The sequence below is a fragment of the Vigna umbellata genome, chromosome 1, assembly GCF_029865625.1.
Source record: "Vigna umbellata cultivar VRB3 chromosome 1, Vumbellata_1.0, whole genome shotgun sequence".
In the NCBI taxonomy this organism is placed as follows: Eukaryota; Viridiplantae; Streptophyta; class Magnoliopsida; order Fabales; family Fabaceae; genus Vigna; species Vigna umbellata.
Window position 1 is genome coordinate 75,017,270 of NC_142165.1, and position 22,099 is coordinate 75,039,368.

The 22,099-nt window shown below is 36.5% G+C and overlaps 2 protein-coding genes and 1 long non-coding RNA gene across 3 annotated transcripts; all 3 read left to right on the plus strand.

Moving 5' to 3' along the window:
- Positions 1–1,084: 1,084 nt before the first annotated feature.
- On the plus strand, positions 1,085–3,995 carry LOC148206313 (uncharacterized). Its single transcript, XR_015783541.1, has 3 exons — positions 1,085–1,235; positions 1,380–1,452; positions 3,951–3,995. It is a non-coding gene; the product is annotated as an uncharacterized LOC148206313 (long non-coding RNA).
- A 16-nt stretch (positions 3,996–4,011) lies between these two features.
- LOC148206314 (uncharacterized) lies at positions 4,012–5,778 on the plus strand. Its single transcript, XM_088107631.1, has one exon. The coding sequence runs from the start codon at positions 4,012–4,014 to the stop codon at positions 5,776–5,778; it is 1,767 nt and encodes a 588-aa protein (XP_087963757.1).
- A 6,300-nt stretch (positions 5,779–12,078) lies between these two features.
- Positions 12,079–17,715, plus strand: LOC124829711 (uncharacterized). Its single transcript, XM_088104220.1, has 4 exons — positions 12,079–12,208; positions 12,309–12,428; positions 13,254–14,024; positions 15,402–17,715. Exons 3-4 carry the CDS (start codon positions 13,254–13,256, stop codon positions 17,565–17,567), a joined length of 2,937 nt encoding a protein of 978 aa, XP_087960346.1. The 5' UTR covers positions 12,079–12,208; positions 12,309–12,428; the 3' UTR covers positions 17,568–17,715.
- The last annotated feature ends 4,384 nt before the right edge of the window (positions 17,716–22,099 follow it).

The window sequence follows — 22,099 nt, forward strand, 5'->3', positions numbered from 1 at the left end:
GAAGGAAGTTTAGCCTCAGAGAAAGAAAATCAAATATATTACATTCCATTCAATTTTTTGTTGTATGATAAATAAAATATTTTAATCATTTAAGTTGTTTTTTCTCTTGCTGATTTTTTTCCTTTTTCAAATCAAATTGAAATTCTTTCTTTTATTGATTTATCTTTCTGCATATGCACCTCATGTGGATCCCATGGTATCGAAACACGTATACACGAAATCTCGTATATCCAACTTACTGATAGAATGTAAGAACTCATAAAGAAACTGTTTTTGTAATTTCATCAAAAATAAAAGTCCTGATTTTTACTTTTAATCAAACAGGTTTAAATTATCGAAGTGGCTTAAATTCCGTTACAACAAGTTTAAAACAAATCACTACTTAAGTTTATTTCTTTTCTCAAATATTATTTTTTATGTAATAAAATACAATTTGATTGTTAATCATATATCAACTTTTTTAGTAATATATTAATATAGCATGACGCAAATATTAAATTTTACACCTGTATTGTATTAATAGATAAGTATTTAATTATATAATTAAATTTAATTTTAAGTCTTAAAATCTCGCGAAAATGCAACAGAAGAGAGGATTATAATAAAAATGTAATTCATAAAAGTAGGTTTTTTGAAACTAAATAATATAATACGGGTATTTTATGTGCTGTTGGTATAATTTTTTTGATACAGTTAATACATTATATATTTTAATAAAAATAGTTTTATAAAGGTTAATATTTTTATTATAAATAAAAAAATATGTTTAGATAATAATTTAGTTAACTTAATTTTGAGTTTCTAGCAAATTGGTTAAACAAACTGAAATAAAATAGAGGTTGGGGAAGATGATATATATATATTTATATATATATATATATATATATATAATGTATATATATATATATTTATATATATACACCAAAATTTTATTTTTGTGGTGTATAAACTGTAAGGACTTGGATTTGAGTCAGCAAAAAGGGGATGACAAGTGGCAAAGGATGAGAGGTTGAGTACTTTAAAATAAAATTACATTAGTTTGGAAACAGTGGGTTTTAACTCATTCCTCTTGTCTGAGAAACCATTCCCCTTCCAGCAAGCTCTCTCCTCCTCCTACATCTTCTCCCTTTCCATCCTTCACACTGAACCATTAAAATCTTGATTAGGTGCTGCCCCAACGATCACAAAGTAGCGGGTGTTGCTCTTAGTCGGTCAATTTTCCCAAATCTGAACCGGTAAGAAAACCCCCTTTCTCATGTGCCCTAGGGTTGTAAGCATGTGATTGAACTTGGTGCATGCAACCCATTTCGTTTTCTTCCATAATCTAGCTTCTATTTGGTGCTAAGATTCGTTTTCTATCATCAATTGATGATTTATAGGTGATTCTAACCTTTTGAAAGTGCAAGCAAGTGGTCTAGGGTTTCTACTTGAGCTTGGTTGTCTACACTAGAGGTAAGGGGAGCTAGTTCTCTTTTTGATTTTACTGTATGACGTGATTACATAATGATTTTCAAATTGGTATGTTGTTGGAAGCATAATTTTGAATTTTGCTAACTTGAAATGCATGTATGAAAGTGTGAGTGCTACGTGAATGTGGTGATTGATGGATGTGAACTGTTTGGGATGATTTTGAGTGATGAATTATGTATGTTGGAACTGTTTTGGTGTGTAAAATTTGTTATGGTGTTGATAGGAAGGAAAATCAAGTGTCTTAGGGTCACTTTTTGGTCATTTTAGAGGAAGTGAGGTAGGGATTTTGAGTAAATGAAGGCTGCAGTGTTCCTGGACTGTTTGGGCAGCCTAGACAAGTCCATTGTGACTTGTTAGAAGCATAACAGTAGTTGAAAACAGGTTCCAAGTAGTGGAATCGAATTTGGGTCCCTAAGTTGTTGAAATTAGTGTTTTGGATGCTGAAAGTGAACTTTAATCACTTAAAAATGGTGGTAGAAATGTTTAGAATCATTTGGATAAGTTTAATTAAGTCTAAAATGAGAATTAAGAGTCTAAGAAGTTGGGAAAAGTGGTTAGAAATGGTTAAGGGAGGTTCTGTTACCATTCTGCAGAGTTCTGAGAATTCTGCAGAATTAAATTCTGCAGAACGCGCAAACTGAGCGTTCGTCCATGGCGGAGCTGAACGCTCGGCCATGCATGTGCTGAGTGACGTTCGGTCAAATGTTGGTTGGATGAACGTTCGGTCTTAGGAGATGATAGTAATAGCGTTCGTCCATGGGAATGTGTTAGTGATTAGCGTTCGTCCTTGTCTGGGGACGTTCGGTCAAAGGTTGGAGTGATTAGCGTTCGTCCTTGTCTGGGGACGTTCGGTCAAAGGTTGGTGTGATTAGCGTTCGTCCTTGTCTGGGGACGTTCGGTCAAAGGTTGGTGTGATTAGCGTTCGTCCTTGTCTGGGGACGTTCGGTCAAATGTTGGGGGATTAGCGTTCGTCCTTGAGCCGGTGTTAGTAATCAGTTAGCGTTCGGTCATGATGAGGCTTGATATTGAAGCGTTCGTCCTAGTTATAACAGCGTTCGTCCAAATTGGGTTCGTCCAAGTGCTTTTGGCGTTCGTCCAAATAGGGATCGTCCAAGATGTTAGGACGTTCGTCCAACAGGGTCCGTCCAAGGACTTTTGGGCGCTCGTCCAAGCAGTTCGTCCAAGCGGTTAGGACGTTCGTCCAAACAGGGTCCGTCCAAGGACTTTTGGGCGCTCGTCCAAGTAGTTCGTCCAATGGTGTTAGGACGTTCGTCCAAACAGTGTCCGCCCAAGGGCTTTTGGACGCTCGTCCAAACAGTGTTCGTCCAGTGATATTTTCTTTTGTGCTTTCTCTCATTCCAGTAAGCTTTGTTAATTAAATATTTCGGTTACAATTTATGAATGCATCTTCATGTGATCCAGATTGGTTGAAAGTGTATGATTATAAGTGGTTTATGATGTACATTGTTGATTCAAAAGGAATATTATGAGATTTAAAATGGTCGGATTAAATCGGAAATTTAGATCTCTCGGTGAGATCAGTTAGTGTATTGAATGAATGTAAGAGGCTTCCATATGGGGGGTTATCCCTAACACTCCAACGGTCTTTCATTCTCACTTAGAGAGGATCGACGCGTGTGGTGGGAGTAGTGGGAGGTCCTAGGGTAGACGCTATCACTGGAGGTCTATTCCGCGGTAACGGATTAGCCTTGTGTATGGTCGGGTGGAACCCCTCGGCAATGGCTTTGCAAAGCAGTAGAGGCCATCACAAGTGCACAACCCGCCCCAGCTCTACATACATTCTATGTCCGGACGTGTCTAGAGTCTTAACATGATAGGATACTTGTCTTGATGAGTGTTATTAAATAAATGCTTATGTTTATGATGACTTATGTGTATGGATATTCTGGTAAATGCTAGATTGGTTGAAAATGAATTGTATGATTGTTTGAGATCTAGCTCACCCTTGCATTTGTGTGTGTTGCATGTGTTTGATTTCCCTCTTGCGATGATCATCCAATCCTTTGGATGTGAGCAGTAGGTGATGATGTACCCTTGGAGCAAGCGTTGGAGAATGAGGAAGACCCAGCTCCTAGTGCTTAGGATTTCTTCTAGCTATGATGTTCAATAGCTTTTTATTTTGAAAAACTTCTAGCCTTCATTTTAGCATGATCTGTATTTTGGAGAATTATGAGCTTGTACTTATATTTTAAAGTTTTCCAGTCAGACTTGGATAACTGTACTCCTAATTCCATCTATTGCGTACTCCTAACTGTTTCTATTATTATAATTGATGCATTCTACGTATATACTTTGTTATATATTTTGGGATGTCACATTTATGGTATCAGAGCAGTTTTTATCCTTAAAGAACCTGTAGGGTGTGTGCATCCTTTGTTTGTGCTTATGTGCCTTAATTGTACGGAAGCATTCTAAATTCTTGAGTAAGACTAATTGTTTTACTCTCTGCTCTTAAACAGAATATGGCACCTAGGCTTCCTCCTCCTCCCCCACAGGCCGATCCGTCCTGACTCTAATCAGATGCTGAATGAGGTGCTGCAAGCATTACAGCAACAGAATGCTAATTTGGTGCAACAGAATACCATTGCACTACAAAACCTGGAAGCTGCTAGGATGTCGGCTGAGAATGCTAGAGTGGCATCTGAGAACACTCAAAGACAGCTCATTGAAGTGTTGACTAGCGGCAGGGCCACTCCAGGTGCTTCTTCCTCTGCTACTCCTGCCCAGGAGTGGAGTCTGGAGAGTTTTCTCCAACATCATCCAGCCCGATTCACTGGGAAATGTAGCCCTGATGAAGCAGACCATTGGTTTAGGGACATGGAGAGAATCTATGAGGCTAAGGGGTGTCCTGATGAGAGGAAGCTGGCCTACACTCAATATCTGTTGACCGGGGAAGCTGGCCACTGGTGGAGCAGTACACGGTTGATCTTGGAGGGAGCTAGAACCCCTGTCACATGGGACTTATTTAAGAGGAAGTTCTATAGGGAATACTTCCCTGACACTCTTAGATATGCTAAGGAAGTGGAGTTTTTGGAGCTAGTGCAGGGGAATATGTCGGTATCTGAGTATACTGACCGCTTCAAACATCTTCTTAGATTTAACACCATGACAGTGGATGAAGAGTGGCAATGCCGCAAGTTTGAAAACGGGTTGCGTGGCGACATCAAGCTCTTGGTGAGAGGTCATCGTCTGAGGGAGTTTCCAGCTCTTGTGGAGATGGCTAGGGATATGGAGAAGACAAAGAAAGAAGCTGAGGGATACTCGAGCCGTCAGGCCCAGCCCCTGAGGGTTGGGGGACCAGCCATGTCTAGAGGCGGGTCCAGTTCCAGGAAGACACCATACTCCAGATCTTCTTCTTCTCGTAGTTCTGGAGGATCTTCTCAGCCTTCCGTTCAGCCGAGCCAGTCCTCATCTCAGAGTGGCGTGAGATGCTATGGATGTGGCGGTTCGCACTACTTGTCTTCATGTCCCCAGAGGACTAATTTTCGGAGGTGCAACCGATGCCACAAGGAGGGCCACTATGAGCGTGATTGCCCTATGGGAAGGAGAGCTACTTCCCAGCCACAGCATGCAGGGAGATCTCAGCACAGAGGTGGCATCAGACCTCAGGCCACTGGACGTGTTTATGCACTGACAGGGACAGAAGCAGCTAGCTCAGGTGATTTGATTTTCGGTACATGTGTATTGGGTGGTAGATCTTGCATGGTGTTGTTTGACTCTGGAGCGACACACTCATTTGTGTCTGAGACTTGTGCTAGAGAGTTGGGGTTACCAGTGAGAGAGCTACAGTATGACTTGACTGTATCTACTCCTACTTCTGGGATAGTGAAGACATCTACAGTTTGTGTTAGATGTTCAGTAGTGGTTGAGGGGCGTCAGTACAAGGTAAACTTGATATGTTTGCCTTTGCAGGGTTTGGATGTCATCCTAGGGATGGATTGGCTGTCTGTCAATCGTATTCTCATTGATTGTGGAGAGAAGAAGCTAGTATTTCCCAATGAGGAGGATTACACACCTCTGACTCTTGGTGTGTTGAGGCAAGACCTAATAGAAGGTGCATGTTGTTTCCTGATACTATCACACATGGAAGTAAAGCAAGGAGATGCTGACGTAGACCTCTCGGTAGTCAGTGAATTTCTTGATGTGTTTCCTGAGGAGATTCCTGGCTTACCTCCTCCAAGAGAGGTAGAGTTTTCTATAGACCTTGTATCTGGAGCAGGGCCTATCTCTATAGCCCCATATCGCATGGCGCCAGCCGAATTGGCCGAATTGAAAAAAGCAGATTGAAGAGTTTGTTGGAGAAACAGTTCATCCGGCCTAGTGTTCTCCTTGGGGTGCGCCGGTATTACTGGTAAAGAAGAAGGATGGCAGTTCGAGATTGTGTGTGGATTACAGGCAACTTAACAAATTAACCATCAAGAATAAGTACCCTTTGCCTAGAATTGATGATCTGATGGACCAGCTACATGGGGCAGTTGTGTTTTCCAAGATTGATCTACGGTCCGGCTATCACCAAATATTAGTTAAGGCTGATGATGTTCAGAAGACAGCCTTTAGATCCAGATATGGCCATTACGAGTATGTGGTCATGCCCTTTGGTGTGACTAATGCCCCTGCCATATTCATGGATTACATGAATAGGATTTTTCGACCTTTCCTAGATAAATTCGTTGTCGTCTTCATAGATGACATTCTAATATATTCTAAGAGTGAAGAAGAACACGCCGATCATCTTAGAACAGTGCTGAGGATATTGAGAGAAAGAAAGTTGTATGCCAAGCTCTCAAAATGTGAGTTCTGGATGAGAGAAGTGCAGTTCCTTGGTCATATTATATCAGCTGATGGGATTTCTGTAGATCCGGCCAAGGTTCAAGCCGTGTTGCAATGGGAAAGACCAAAGTCAGTCACTGAGGTCAGAAGCTTTGTTGGGTTAGCAGGCTACTACCGTCGCTTCATTGAAGATTTCTCTAAGATTGTAGCCCCTTTGACACAGCTAACTAGGAAAGACACTCCATTTGCATGGACAGACCGTTGTGAGGCTAGCTTTCAGGAGTTGAAGCAGAGATTGACTAGCGCTCCAGTATTGGCCATTCCTGACACAGGTAAACCTTTTGAGGTTTTCTGTGATGCTTCCTATCAGGGATTAGGATGTGTCTTGATGCAAGAAAGAAGAGTTGTTGCATATGCCTCAAGACAACTAAAGATTCATGAGAGAAACTACCCTACACATGACCTGGAATTAGCTGCAGTGGTGTTTGCTCTCAAGATATGGAGACATTATTTGTATGGAGCTCAATTTCAGGTGTTCAGTGATCACAAGAGCCTGAAGTATCTCTTTGATCAGAAGGAGCTTAATATGAGACAGAGAAGGTGGATGGAATTCTTGAAGGATTACGATTTTGACCTTCTTTATCATCCCGGGAAGGCAAATGTAGTTGCTGATGCCTTAAGCAGAAAGTCAGTACATGTTTCTGCATTGATGGTTAAAGAGTTGGAGCTAGTTGAGAGCTTCAGTGATTTAAAGCTGGATGTAGAATTTGAACCTGATGGCATTAGATGTTGCAAATTGGTTATATCAAGTAGTATCTTTGAAAGAATTAAGGAGGGACAACTAGTAGACCCCGAGCTTCAGAAGTCAAGGGCTTTAATTGGTAAAGAACAAGGAAAAGATTTTAACACTGGGACAGACGGTCTTCTACGATTCAGAGGAAGAACATGTATACCAAATGATGGAGAGCTGAAAAGAGTGATTTTAGAAGAAGGACATCGCAGTCGTTTTAGCATGCATCCCGGCATGACTAAAATGTACCAGGACCTCAAGGAGTCATTTTGGTGGTCAGGAATGAAAAGTGATATAGCTAAATTTGTTTCCTCTTGCCTTACCTGTCAGAAGGCTAAGATAGAACACCAGAGGCCAGGTGGTATGTTACAACAACCTGAGGTTCCTGAGTGGAAATGGGACAGCATTGCCATGGATTTCGTAACCCATTTGCCACACACTGTCAGAAAGCATGATGCCATCTGGGTAATAGTTGATAGATTGACCAAGAGTGCCCACTTCTTAGCAATTAATTTGAAGATGTCTATGCAGAAGTTAGCTCAGTTGTACATCAAGGAAATAGTTAGATTGCATGGTGTGCCTTCCAGCATCATATCGGACAGAGACCCCCGCTTCACTTCGCGTTTCTGGCAGACTTTACAGAATGAGATGGGCAGTAAACTCCAGATGAGTTCTGCTTACCATCCTCAGACTGATGGTCAGTCAGAACGGACTATACAGTCATTGGAGGATTTGCTTAGGACGTGTGTACTTGATCATCTGGGAGTCTGGGATGAAGTGCTACCATTGGTGGAGTTCACATATAATAACAGCTTTCAAACCAGTATTGGAATGGCACCGTTCGAAGCTCTGTATGGGAGGCGCTGCAGGACACCTTTATGCTGGTTCCAGGATGGGGAGTTTGTGTTGGCTGGGCCAGAAATAGTGCAACAAACGACTGAGAAAGTGAGAGTAATTCAAGAGAGAATGAGAGCCTCACAGAGTAGGCAGAAATCATATGCTGACAGGAGACGCAGGCCTTTGGAGTTCGAGGCCGATGACCATGTGTTTATTCGTGTGACACCTACTACTGGAGTAGGGAGGGCTATCCGTGCTAAGAAGCTTTCTCCCAGATACCTTGGGCCATATCAGATTACTAGACGCATCGGACCAGTCGCATATGAGATAGCTATGCCGCCCCAGCTAGCTAATCTCCATCCAGTCTTTCATGTTTCTCAGCTTCGGAAGTATGTCCCCGACCCTTCTCATGTGTTGGAAGCTGACACTGTACGAGTCAAGGAAGATCTCTCTATAGAGATGCAACCGGTCAAAGTAGATGAGAGGCTATCCAAACGACCAGATGGGAAAGCTACCAGACTGATCAAAGTCATTTGGGACAGTAGAACCGGCGATTCTACCTGGGAGAAAGAGGAAGAGATGAAGAAGTCATATCCTCACTTGTTTTCTGGTAAGTCCTAATTTTCGAGGACGAAAATTCTTGTTGTTGGGGAGAATGTAAGGACTTGGATTTGAGTCAGCAAAAAGGGGATGACAAGTGGCAAAGGATGAGAGGTTGAGTACTTTAAAATAAAATTACATTAGTTTGGAAACAGTGGGTTTTAACTCATTCCTCTTGTCTGAGAAACCATTCCCCTTCCAGCAAGCTCTCTCCTCCTCCTACATCTTCTCCCTTTCCATCCTTCACACTGAACCATTAAAATCTTGATTAGGTGCTGCCCCAACGATCACAAAGTAGCGGGTGTTGCTCTTAGTCGGTCAATTTTCCCAAATCTGAACCGGTAAGAAAACCCCCTTTCTCATGTGCCCTAGGGTTGTAAGCATGTGATTGAACTTGGTGCATGCAACCCATTTCGTTTTCTTCCATAATCTAGCTTCTATTTGGTGCTAAGATTCGTTTTCTATCATCAATTGATGATTTATAGGTGATTCTAACCTTTTGAAAGTGCAAGCAAGTGGTCTAGGGTTTCTACTTGAGCTTGGTTGTCTACACTAGAGGTAAGGGGAGCTAGTTCTCTTTTGATTTTACTGTATGACGTGATTACATAATGATTTTCAAATTGGTATGTTGTTGGAAGCATAATTTTGAATTTTGCTAACTTGAAATGCATGTATGAAAGTGTGAGTGCTACGTGAATGTGGTGATTGATGGATGTGAACTGTTTGGGATGATTTTGAGTGATGAATTATGTATGTTGGAACTGTTTTGGTGTGTAAAATTTGTTATGGTGTTGATAGGAAGGAAAATCAAGTGTCTTAGGGTCACTTTTTGGTCATTTTAGAGGAAGTGAGGTAGGGATTTTGAGTAAATGAAGGCTGCAGTGTTCTGGACTGTTTGGGCAGCCTAGACAAGTCCATTGTGACTTGTTAGAAGCATAACAGTAGTTGAAAACAGGTTCCAAGTAGTGGAATCGAATTTGGGTCCCTAAGTTGTTGAAATTAGTGTTTTGGATGCTGAAAGTGAACTTTAATCACTTAAAAATGGTGGTAGAAATGTTTAGAATCATTTGGATAAGTTTAATTAAGTCTAAAATGAGAATTAAGAGTCTAAGAAGTTGGGAAAAGTGGTTAGAAATGGTTAAGGGAGGTTCTGTTACCATTCTGCAGAGTTCTGAGAATTCTGCAGAATTAAATTCTGCAGAACGCGCAAACTGAGCGTTCGTCCATGGCGGAGCTGAACGCTCGGCCATGCATGTGCTGAGTGACGTTCGGTCAAATGTTGGTTGGATGAACGTTCGGTCTTAGGAGATGATAGTAATAGCGTTCGTCCATGGGAATGTGTTAGTGATTAGCGTTCGTCCTTGTCTGGGGACGTTCGGTCAAAGGTTGGAGTGATTAGCGTTCGTCCTTGTCTGGGGACGTTCGGTCAAAGGTTGGTGTGATTAGCGTTCGTCCTTGTCTGGGGACGTTCGGTCAAAGGTTGGTGTGATTAGCGTTCGTCCTTGTCTGGGGACGTTCGGTCAAATGTTGGGGGATTAGCGTTCGTCCTTGAGCCGGTGTTAGTAATCAGTTAGCGTTCGGTCATGATGAGGCTTGATATTGAAGCGTTCGTCCTAGTTATAACAGCGTTCGTCCAAATTGGGTTCGTCCAAGTGCTTTTGGCGTTCGTCCAAATAGGGATCGTCCAAGATGTTAGGACGTTCGTCCAACAGGGTCCGTCCAAGGACTTTTGGGCGCTCGTCCAAGCAGTTCGTCCAAGCGGTTAGGACGTTCGTCCAAACAGGGTCCGTCCAAGGACTTTTGGGCGCTCGTCCAATTAGTTCGTCCAATGGTGTTAGGACGTTCGTCCAAACAGTGTCCGCCCAAGGGCTTTTGGACGCTCGTCCAAACAGTGTTCGTCCAGTGATATTTTCTTTTGTGCTTTCTCTCATTCCAGTAAGCTTTGTTAATTAAATATTTCGGTTACAATTTATGAATGCATCTTCATGTGATCCAGATTGGTTGAAAGTGTATGATTATAAGTGGTTTATGATGTACATTGTTGATTCAAAAGGAATATTATGAGATTTAAAATGGTCGGATTAAATCGGAAATTTAGATCTCTCGGTGAGATCAGTTAGTGTATTGAATGAATGTAAGAGGCTTCCATATGGGGGGTTATCCCTAACACTCCAACGGTCTTTCATTCTCACTTAGAGAGGATCGACGCGTGTGGTGGGAGTAGTGGGAGGTCCTAGGGTAGACGCTATCACTGGAGGTCTATTCCGCGGTAACGGATTAGCCTTGTGTATGGTCGGGTGGAACCCCTCGGCAATGGCTTTGCAAAGCAGTAGAGGCCATCACAAGTGCACAACCCGCCCCAGCTCTACATACATTCTATGTCCGGACGTGTCTAGAGTCTTAACATGATAGGATACTTGTCTTGATGAGTGTTATTAAATAAATGCTTATGTTTATGATGACTTATGTGTATGGATATTCTGGTAAATGCTAGATTGGTTGAAAATGAATTGTATGATTGTTTGAGATCTAGCTCACCCTTGCATTTGTGTGTGTTGCATGTGTTTGATTTCCCTCTTGCGATGATCATCCAATCCTTTGGATGTGAGCAGTAGGTGATGATGTACCCTTGGAGCAAGCGTTGGAGAATGAGGAAGACCCAGCTCCTAGTGCTTAGGATTTCTTCTAGCTATGATGTTCAATAGCTTTTTATTTTGAAAAACTTCTAGCCTTCATTTTAGCATGATCTGTATTTTGGAGAATTATGAGCTTGTACTTATATTTTAAAGTTTTCCAGTCAGACTTGGATAACTGTACTCCTAATTCCATCTATTGCGTACTCCTAACTGTTTCTATTATTATAATTGATGCATTCTACGTATATACTTTGTTATATATTTTGGGATGTCACATAAACTTATTTATAATTAACTAAAAAAACATAACTGGTATTAAAGGAGTAATGATTAAATATTTAATATTCATCCATTTACAGTAAACAAAGAAACTCTATACAATCAAACAATTAAAAATCACTTAAATATAATTTTTAAAGTAGATATTATAAAAGCAAACAAATTTATTATAATCCAAATCATAAATAATGTAAAAGACTTATTATATACCAAAAATGTATTTAAATTAAATATTCTATACAAAACTTTCAGTTTTACTATACATAATAATTTACTATTCAAGGTAAAAGTGTATTTAAATTAAACCATAATAAAAATGTAAAATAATTATTAATATAATGCTATAAAAATTTAGACGACTAAATATTATGATAACATTTAACATATACACAATTGAAGTGAATCTTATATTTTTTGTATAGTTTATATATATATATATATATATATATATATATATATATATATATATATATATATATATATATATATATATATATATATATATATTATAACCAGAAATAAAAAATTATATTATATTTTGAAAAGTTCAACAAAGTATTAAATAGGTTTATTGCATCTTATCTCATTGGTATTTAAATTGCGTGAGTTAATAGTTGATGAAAATAATATATTTTTTTGAACAATATATTAAGGTAGGAGCTGATAATAGTGGAAGAAACTTTTCTTGATTTCATAGTTTAACCTCGGAAATTTTCCATTCTTTATTATTCTTCTTCTTCTCTCTCTTTCTCTCTCCCTCTCTCTAGTTACGGACGCTGGTTTGCTGTCATGAAAAAAGAGCTATGTGAGTGATGTGATTCTACTGGGATTCTTCTAACCATGTTTCTACTGCTTCTAATTCTCTCTTCAAAATCTCTTCTTATTACTGTTATTGTTCTTATCAGTTCTTACCAAGGTACCAAGGAAACAAGAAACACGTTGAAAATCGAGGTTTATTCCGAGACCCATTTCCCCAGGTCGATTTTTGCACGTGGGTCATCAACCTTCAAGCCTATTTCCTCAAGGTTACATTTCCTCGTTTATTTCCAATCATTACTTTGCATGTTGAGCATTTCTCTTTCTCCGTGTTTTCACTGCCTTTTTCAATGATTTTCTACTGCTCTCATAGATTCTATTCCGTTATTTGCTTCTCTTTATATTTTTTGATGCCTCTGCCGTTGAATTATGTTAACAGCCCCATTGCGATTGCTGCAATAATTTTTACTTCGCTCCGATTGTTTGCTTCGTATGATTGTCAAGGTCGTTTTTTTTTTCTTTTTTAAAAGGAAAAAGAGAAACTGCAAGTTATTTACTTGGTATTCGGGTTTTTTCAATTTTGTAGATTCTTAATTCTCTATTTTTCTAGTGTTTAATCGATAGTCAATCAGGTCATGTGTTGATCTGGGTATTGAAATTGGATTTGGATATATCTAATGCCCGTTGTTCTTGTTTGGATATTGGGAGTATTTGAGTGGTTTTCTTTGCACTGATTTTCATATTTTTTTATTGTTCAAAAGATTGTTGTTTCATTCCAGCGAGCCATTAATGAACTTATACGAAAATTATGGAATTATATATGATGTAGTAAAAATATTAATGGAATTTCTTATCTGACAATAAAATGTATTCTTGTTTTTTTTTTTAATTTTAATTTTGTGTTTAATGTACGAAGGTTTAACATATAGTATTGTTGCCTCGGTTAGTGTGTGAATGGTTTGTCTTGATGCTTTATTATGATGTTGTTCTCCTAACTTTATTGCTCATCACGACGAGAAAGAAATTGCTATTTTGCAATAGAGAAAGCGTATTATGTGGTAGTTATTTATTCAACTTACAATCCGGTATTGCAGATGGATTCTCGTTGCTTTGATGACTACAAAGAAGACGGTGAAGGTAGATATGCTGAAGGATTTGAAGACAAATTTGGAGATCCAGAAGTGCAGCCTCGCGTTGGGGAGGAATATCAAGCGGAAATTCCTCCATTGATTTCAGCACCCTATCGTTCTCTGCTTGTAAAGAAGACAAGAGATTCAGAAATCACGGTCAACTTGCAAGAGTGTATTTCACTAGGGCTTCCCATTCCTCTTAAGTGGGGACATTGCGAATTTGAAAGTAGTTCTGGTTACGGGAGTTTAGGATCTATCAGAAGCGAAGTGGGGCCAGCTATTTCCGAGAATGAATGTTCGGAAACTAAAGTGGAACTTTACGCTGCTTCACGAGGTGAAGAGACACATATAGGAGGGTTCTCAAATTTTGAACCATCTTCTAAAAGTGCTGAGAAGGATAAGATGAGAGGGAAGTATCTTCTCCCTGGATTGTTGGACGATCAATCTTGGACAAATACTGAATATAGCAGTTTTCTTCTTGGCCTCTATGTCTTTGGGAAGAAGCTTAATTTTTTGAAGAGATTTGTTGGGAGTAAAAGTATGGGAGACATATTGTCTTTGTATTACGGAAAGTTTTTTAAGTCTAAAGAATATTGTAGATGGGCAGAGTGCCGAAAGTTGAGAACTAAGCGCTGTATATATGGCCGGAAAATATTCACAGGATGGAGGCAACAAGAATTGCTGTCAAGATTACTTTCGTACTTGCCAAGGGAGTGTCACACTAGATTGCTTGAGGTAAGCCTCTGATATATTTCGGTGTATGCCAATCACTGTCGTACAAAGTTGGGTGAAAGGGTATTACCATATAAATGTTATCCTAGCTGACTAATGTTCTTTAAGAAATTCAAACTGATAGAGATTTATTGTCATTGAAATTGCAGACTGTGTTTGCATTATAATGATAATAGATAGTTATTAAAATAAATCCTTGTCAGTGTGGCTGACTTTTATATATTTGTTTAAAAGCTGTATTAGTTTGATGATGATTTTGTTTGGAAGTTAAATTTTTATGCTAGCCTGTGGAAAATTGTGCTGGACATTCTGTCTATCTTGTGAAATAATTTGGTATCAATTGGTATTAAGTGAACTTGGAGCTAATGAAACTGATTTAAAATAAGTACCACCCTTTCATGAAGTGTTTCTGCATATATGTGAATTATCATGATGCTTGTTGTCAAGTACCAATGGTATATAAAGAGATTTCAGCAGTTATTGGCTCTTACATTGGTCATAAAATCTGTACATGAATAAGCACGGTAACTAATCGAACAAGAATTTAGAGAAAAACTAGACACCAGCAAACGGGTGTCATAATGCAAAATTAGGTAATGTATGGATAATGGCCCGATAATCAGGCCCTTCCCATTCTCTTTTATTTGTCAATTTTTCCTTTGTTGATCCTCTCTGCATTAAATAATTTGATTATGGTATTAAGGTTGAGTTTGCAACATTTAAGTTTCAGGTTACAAGTTGTCATAGTCATTCTGTTGTTTTTAAGAGATTGACCTTAAATTACAATGTTTCTATTGCCATAGAAAATATGTGCTTGATCTTATAACAATATCTCAGTTCTCAAGCATGTTTCTTATATTATTATCCCATTAAACTAAGTCCTTTAGTAGTAAATGCTTAGTGATAGGTATTTAGGGCTGTCTACTTTATTTTCAAGACTACTACATCTCATAATTAGCAGAAATGCAAGATTCCTTTCATCGAAAAATTGAACTATCTAGCAATGAGTTAAAAACAGGATTTGCTTACACGTCATTGAGTGGTTCTTTTTTGAAGTTAAAAAGATTGTGAACTTTTTCCCCGACATCTGTTGCTGAGATAAGTCTATTGATCTCAATTTGGAAAAGATTCACCAGAGTGAATTACAACAAATGTTTTTCTTCACATTCTGAGGTCGCATGTGTTGTGATAATTTATGTTCTCCTAGTTTTTGCATAGTGGGACATTGCCTACCAAGCATTTTAGCGCCTTAAATGGCCATTTCTCAAAAAATAGTTCACACAGCTATTATGCATACGCTGCTAAACTGGTATTTCTACAAGCTCATGTATTTTCTTACCATAGAACAACGTCTCCTGAGTTCCTGTTATGTTACTGCAGATTTCAAGGAATTTTGGGGAGGGAAAGATGCCTTTTGAAGAATATGTGTTTTCTTTAAAGGATGCAGTTGGCATTGACTTGCTTATAGCTGCAGTAGGTATTGGAAAAGGGAAGCAAGATCTCACTGGCACTGCTGTTGAGCCAACAAAGACGAATCACATCTTCTCTGTTCGCCCTGAAATACCAATTGGCAAAGCTTGCTCCTCTCTTACATCTGCAGATATAATCAAGTTTCTCACAGGAGATTTTAGGTTGAGTAAAGCTCGATCCAGTGATCTCTTCTGGGAAGCTGTTTGGCCTCGTCTTTTAGCAAAAGGCTGGCATTCTGAACAGCCTAAAGATGTTTCTGGATCAAAGCAGTCTTTGGTTTTTCTTGTACCGGATATTAAGAAATTTTCAAGAAGGAAACTGGTAAAAGGTAACCACTACTTTGATTCTATAAGTGATGTGTTGAATAAAGTAGCATCTGACCCTGGACTTCTTGAGACTGAAAGTCAAGCAACTGAGTGCAGTGTAGATAGGGAAAAAACTCCTGACAAACGAGACCTGGAGGGGGTGTCATGTGGGGAACAAGCTCAGTACCTTCAATCTCATCGTTCAAAGTGCAATCAAGATGTCAGGAAATTTACAATTGTAGATACCAGCATGGTTCATGATATGAATCAACGTAATGTCATACAGATGAGAAGCTTACCTTCTGAAACTACAAATATATCTACCATCTCTAGCTGCTCTAGTGAATCTGAGAAAGATACATCTTACGAATCAAAAGATCAGGTTCGACAATATAGAGCTTTGAATGCTATCAAGGGTCATGTTGAGCAAGATAATGCTTCAAGTGCTATTGAAAACCAGGTTGAAAAATCTCATGTGTCAAGCTCTATTGATGAATGGGTCGAACAAGCTCATGCTTCAAGCCATATTGAAGACCGGGTTGAACAAGCTCATGCTTTGAGCCCTATTAAAGATCGGGTTGAACAAGCTCATGCTTCAAGCCTTATTGATGATCGGGTTGAACAAGCTCATGCTTCAAGCCTTATTGACGATCGGGTTGAACAAGCTCATGCTTCAGGCCCTATAAAAGATCGGATTGAACAAGCTCATGCTTCAGGCCCTATAAAAGATCGGATTGAACAAGCTCATGCATCAAGCTCTGTTGAAGATCAATTTAAACAAGCGAACTCTTTCTATCCTATTCAAGGTCAGGTTGAACAAGGTAATTCCTCCAACCCTATTGAAGAATTCTCTTATAAGGGGTTGTGTATAGACTCATCAAATTGTACTTGCGTTCCTGAGGCCCTCAGCATCAATAAAGAAGGAAAATATCATAGATTTCATTCTGATTTGCATAATGGTGAGCATTTAAGGGAGATCAATGAGCATTCCCATACACAAAAGATGACATCCGATTGCACAATTCCCTGCATCACGGCAATGCAGAAGTTAAGAGCTTGTAACCATCAAGAAAATAGTCACTGCACTAAAAGTACTTCTGTGGATAGAAACTTTGATTTAAATGAACCAATCTCACCATCAAATCTGCAAGAAGCATCTGAGGACATGGTTTTTTCTATGGGTTCTGGAAATTTGTCTTTACCAAATTATCTGGCTAAAGGCAGTCCGTCGAACATTAGCCATGAAGGTAGTGTCAGCGAGAACCGCCTGGTTAGAGAAGAGTCTGCAGAAAATTCTGAAACCAGGATGTTGATTGACTTGAATTTTCCTCAAGTTGCCCCTGATTTAGGACTTGAAATGGAAATACCATCCTCTGGGGTAACAGTGCAAAATGACAATCAATTTGCAAATGCATCATCTTCTCCATCTGAGATAACACAATTCAATGCCACACAGGAGTTTCCTGATGGAAACAACGAGCAGCAGTCTATCCTTGTCAACCGTCGTCAGAGCACTAGGAACCGACCGTTGACCACAAAAGCATTGGAAGCACTTGAGTACAGATTTATCAACTCAAAGAGGAAAAGAAAGAACACAGAATGTTCAGACAATAATCCAAAGTCCAAGTGTGTTCGTGTAAGTAGCGACACAATTGTTAGTGGCACCTGTGATGATGGCATTGAGGATTCTATGGTGGACACAAGAGCAGAGGAGGAGAATATTATCCAGGCATATAGTTATGGCATCGATCTTAATAGGGGCCCTCCATAATTTGTGTAAAAGGTTAGGCTAACTTCTTCTTCAGGGGCCATCCATTTCATAAATATTTCTAGTCTTCACTCTAAACTGCTTATAATTTCATTGTTTCAAATGTATCCATAAATCATAAATATACATGAAGATCAAAGTCATCTGTCCATATTCACTTATTCTCTTTATCTTTTTTCAAGAATGTTACTGATTTGACCAATGATTTGAAGATGGATTATTGATGGGAAAGCTCTAAGGATCAAAATGGATGTAAGGGCCAGTTTTTATCTTTATATCACTTTTTTCTAAAAAGTATATATTTTTGCTTAGTTAATTTTAGTTTGGGATAGAGTCCAAATATTTTTTTCGTTTTCTCATCTGAGTTTTAATAGAAAAAAATCGTTAAAAGAAATTATTGGTAAAGTTTTTTATGAAAAGAAACACAAGGTATTTATTAGAGGAATCCCAAGATAAAACAAACTGGTTGTTATAATGTGAATCTTTAATACCAAGCAACATGTCTTTTCAGAGTTTTGTGATATTTATTAGCGTCTTCAATGTTCAATGACCAGATTTAAACCTACTTTGTTTAGTGTGAGAGGCCAATAATTAGTATTATGTGAACACCTATGTTAAATATTTAATTAAATATAAAAAGTGATCACATCAATATCTGTGCTAAATATTAAATATCAATAGTTAATCAATAAACTAAAATTCACACACACACACACACAGAAAATAACAAAATTGAATTTCAATGATAATCAAGAAACTCAAAATACAACTAAGTTTTTATTTTCTGTATCTTCTTCATTACATTTATGTCAAAGTTAAACTGCTTAAATGGTATGAACTCTATGAATAAAGAAACTGGGTGTGTGTTGCTTATTTTAGGTACCAAACTGAAAGCATGGTTGTATTGTCGTTGTAATTGACAGCTTGAATTCACATGTCTCTTCAATACATAAATAAGTAAGAAAAAAAATACATTTCATGTTAAAAAAAAAAACGTATTTAACTTATTACTACCCACAAGTATAGTTTTACAAAAATAAAAAAGGACACTTAGAAAAAATTACAGTCATGAGATAAGATGCCACTAGTTCACTGTTATAGTTTTTCATGCTAAAATGTGTAATTTAATTTAATGAAAAATACCATCACTATACTAATACCACCGTCTTTTTAAGTTAATCAAAATATAAATATTGTTTTTCTTTCTTAAAAATAGTGATTATTATATTTTCTGGCGTGATGAATATTACTTTAGTCTATTTGACTTAATATTGTTAAAAAAATATTCTTATAAGATTTTAAAATAATTTTCTACTGAAATGTATGCTAAAACATTTTTAATTTACTATACATACACATGTATATTCATATAAATCATATTCGTGCATATATTTGAATTAAATTTCAAACTATATTTAATAAATTAATATTTAAAGCAAATTACAGTATGTTTTAGTGTATACACAAATTTATTTTCTTCTTAGATACTAATTTTTTTAATAATAGACTTAAAGTAATGTATTCATTTAATATGCAAATACTAGCATTACATTTGTTAAGTTCAGTAAATGTGTTATATTTAATAATTTAATTAAAATTAATTATTCAATATATGAAAATAATATATATATATATATATATATATATCATATAATTGATAACTATATAAAGTTAACAGTTAATTCAAATACTTTTATTTTTTTTAAATATATTTTGGGACTAATATATAAAAATATAGAACCAAATTTAAAGTGATTCATAATGTTTAATTAAAATAATAATTAAATATTAATTAGGAGGTAACTTTTATATACAAATATAAACAGAAAATACACAGTTGATTAAGCTATTAAAATATTTGTTGTGAATTATTTTTTTAAGAAATAATGGAAAAGTATAATATTAAATGTCTCTCTCTCTCTCTCTCTCTCTCTCTCTCTCTCTCTCTCTCTATATATATATATATATATATATATATATATATATATAAATTAACTTTTGTTTGAGTTCCATATAATTTAATTTATTAAAGTAAAAAGACGGTGAATTTTTTTAACACGGAGATGAAAGGTTGTATTGTTAAAATGACATGTATTAAAAAATAGTTTATTTTTTAATAGATATGAGGAGATGGTAGTAGTATCATGTTCGCATTTCTTTACAAAAATTAATTTACTAAAATTTAAAATATTAAAATATCTTGAATATACAGACTTTATTATGGAGTATATTAATTGTGTATGACCTATCTTAAATGTATCCTGAATTATTAATTGACTAATTTACAAATATGAGGCATTCTTGTGTAAGAATGATTCGTAATTGTGTCATGTTATTCTAGCCTAGATAAAATAGAAAATCATTCACATCAATTTCCCAACTCAGAAAACTCCACGCAGCTTGATGAACGACTAAATACTAAAATACGAAAAAAATTAATAGTTATTAACCTAATCAATGCATGTCCATATCAACAATATTACTTTTATGTGTTACCTATCCTTGGATAAAACATAAACAAACTGTCAGAAAACTATGAGACATCCCCATACCAAAGAATTATTCACAGTTGTCTCCCATGTTGGTTTTATCTATACAGCTCCTTTGTCCATGTCCCTTAGCAACCACATCAATTATTTATTATCAACAAATTACTATCCAAAATAGTTTATTTTTCTTATCATACATCTCACTAAAATATTCAATTCTTCTGTCAAAATTTACCTTCTTTCAAACAAATTAACTGATTATCTTTGTTAAATTTATTTTTTTAGTTATATTTTTCAACCTATATATTACTTAAATTTAGTTTGATTTGGATAAAGAAGGTGAATAAAATTACATGGTGGTGTTGGTCTTTCTTTAAGATAATAAAGAAATGTGTGTGACATAAATATATAGCTTACGTAAATGTTGGGAAGCTTTTGTCGTTGTGTTGTTGTAAGTATGCATGCATCGTGAATTGTATCGACCTCTGCATCGATAATTTCTTCGGTGTCTTTTTCGTCGTTTTTATATATTAGTTTCATACGGAGAAGAGAATTTGGCATTCGAATGACTAAAAATATAATTGACTCAAGATTTGAAGCTTAGTTCATCCTTCATATTCTAGTTTTTGTCTCTTTCTTTTCTTCTCCTTTTACATTAAGCTGTAAAATTCAACATAAACAAGTGTAAAAAATTTCTATGATTATGACTGCTTCAAGCAATTGTTAAAAAATAAACTTTTTATTGCCTTAAATAGATTACCTTTCTATCTACTATTACTTGAGAAACCTGTCTACACAATATCTTAATTAATCAATCTCATATAACCTTTCTACAACATTTGTCACGCTTAGTTGAGATTTAGAAGAACGATCTTCAACTGAAATTAAAATTTAATAGCAAATCTTGAAAATATCTCTAATTAACTTCTTTTTTTCTGTTCACATTTTGCAAGTGGACAATGGAATATTTAGGAGGTCATAGGATACTCTTTGTTATTGTCGTTGCTCTTAAGCTTGAATCTTGGTTAACTCGGTAGCAACCCTCTATTATGTCATTTGTAGCTACTTTTTTATATGAAGATATATACTTCTTGGTAGGGTAAGAAGCATGAAACTGTTTTTCTCTCCTTTTGGGTGCAAGTTAATTCATGTTTTTAAAACACTAACATGACAGTCGTGGTTAAACACATTGCTAAATACAGTGATCAAAATGGCATAATATTACTTTCTCGGCAAAAGCATCATTCTGGTGTTTTTTTTTAATTATAAAAATTGGTAAATTTTAAAAAAATTATAAAGATGGATAATTTATATTAAGAAAGTTATGTGAGAGTGATATGATTTTTGTACGAAATATTTTTAAGATGGGGTTGTGTCAATCTAACACGACTTTAGTTTAGAGTATTTTAAATTAAATTTGTGTCATATTCCAACACGACTTTTATTAAAATTGAACTAAAATTGTGTTATTCAATAAAATATTTAGAGTTATAAAGTAACGACTAATCTAATTCTATTATATATAAATGTTAAAAAATATACTACAAAAGAATTTATGGTTGAAATTGTACTATAAAAGTCACATAATTTATTAAGATATAGCTTTGTAAAAAATAAGCAAATAATTTTCCAGGCAAATAATATAAAGAGGAAGAGTTTGCATGCTTTCATCTATTAAAGAAAAAGTTAAATGTTTGAAACTAAGAAAAATAAAAGTGAAATATTTACATCTCCCAGGTACATATAAGAGCATAAATTATATGTTTATGAATAACTAATACTAATGTTATATATAGGCTTGAATCTGTATAGAAAATTTAGTTTATGAGTAATAGCTTAAGAAATTCTGAAATTTACCAGCCTTTATAGTATGGTTGTTTCGGTTAGAGACATTAACAGGCTAAAGTCTCCATCACGAACAACATTCCTTGTAAGAGAGTGATGCAGTTTTAAGTTGCAGACAAACAAATATTAAGGAATTAAATGGAAATGAAGTGGTGTTTAAGAAAGTAGAATAATAGCGAGAAGCTCGGGGGCATTTACATA

What these genes read in the sequence shown, in the direction of transcription:
- LOC148206314 (XM_088107631.1), top strand. Translation starts at nt 4,012, where the DNA reads ATGCTGAATGAGGTGCTGCAAGCATTACAGCAACAGAATGCTAATTTG.
- LOC124829711 (XM_088104220.1), top strand. Translation starts at nt 13,254, where the DNA reads ATGGATTCTCGTTGCTTTGATGACTACAAAGAAGACGGTGAAGGTAGA. An exon ending in GTCACACTAGATTGCTTGAG is followed by an intron (nt 14,025 to 15,401) that starts GTAAGCCTCTGA and finishes ATGTTACTGCAG; the next exon opens with ATTTCAAGGAATTTTGGGGA.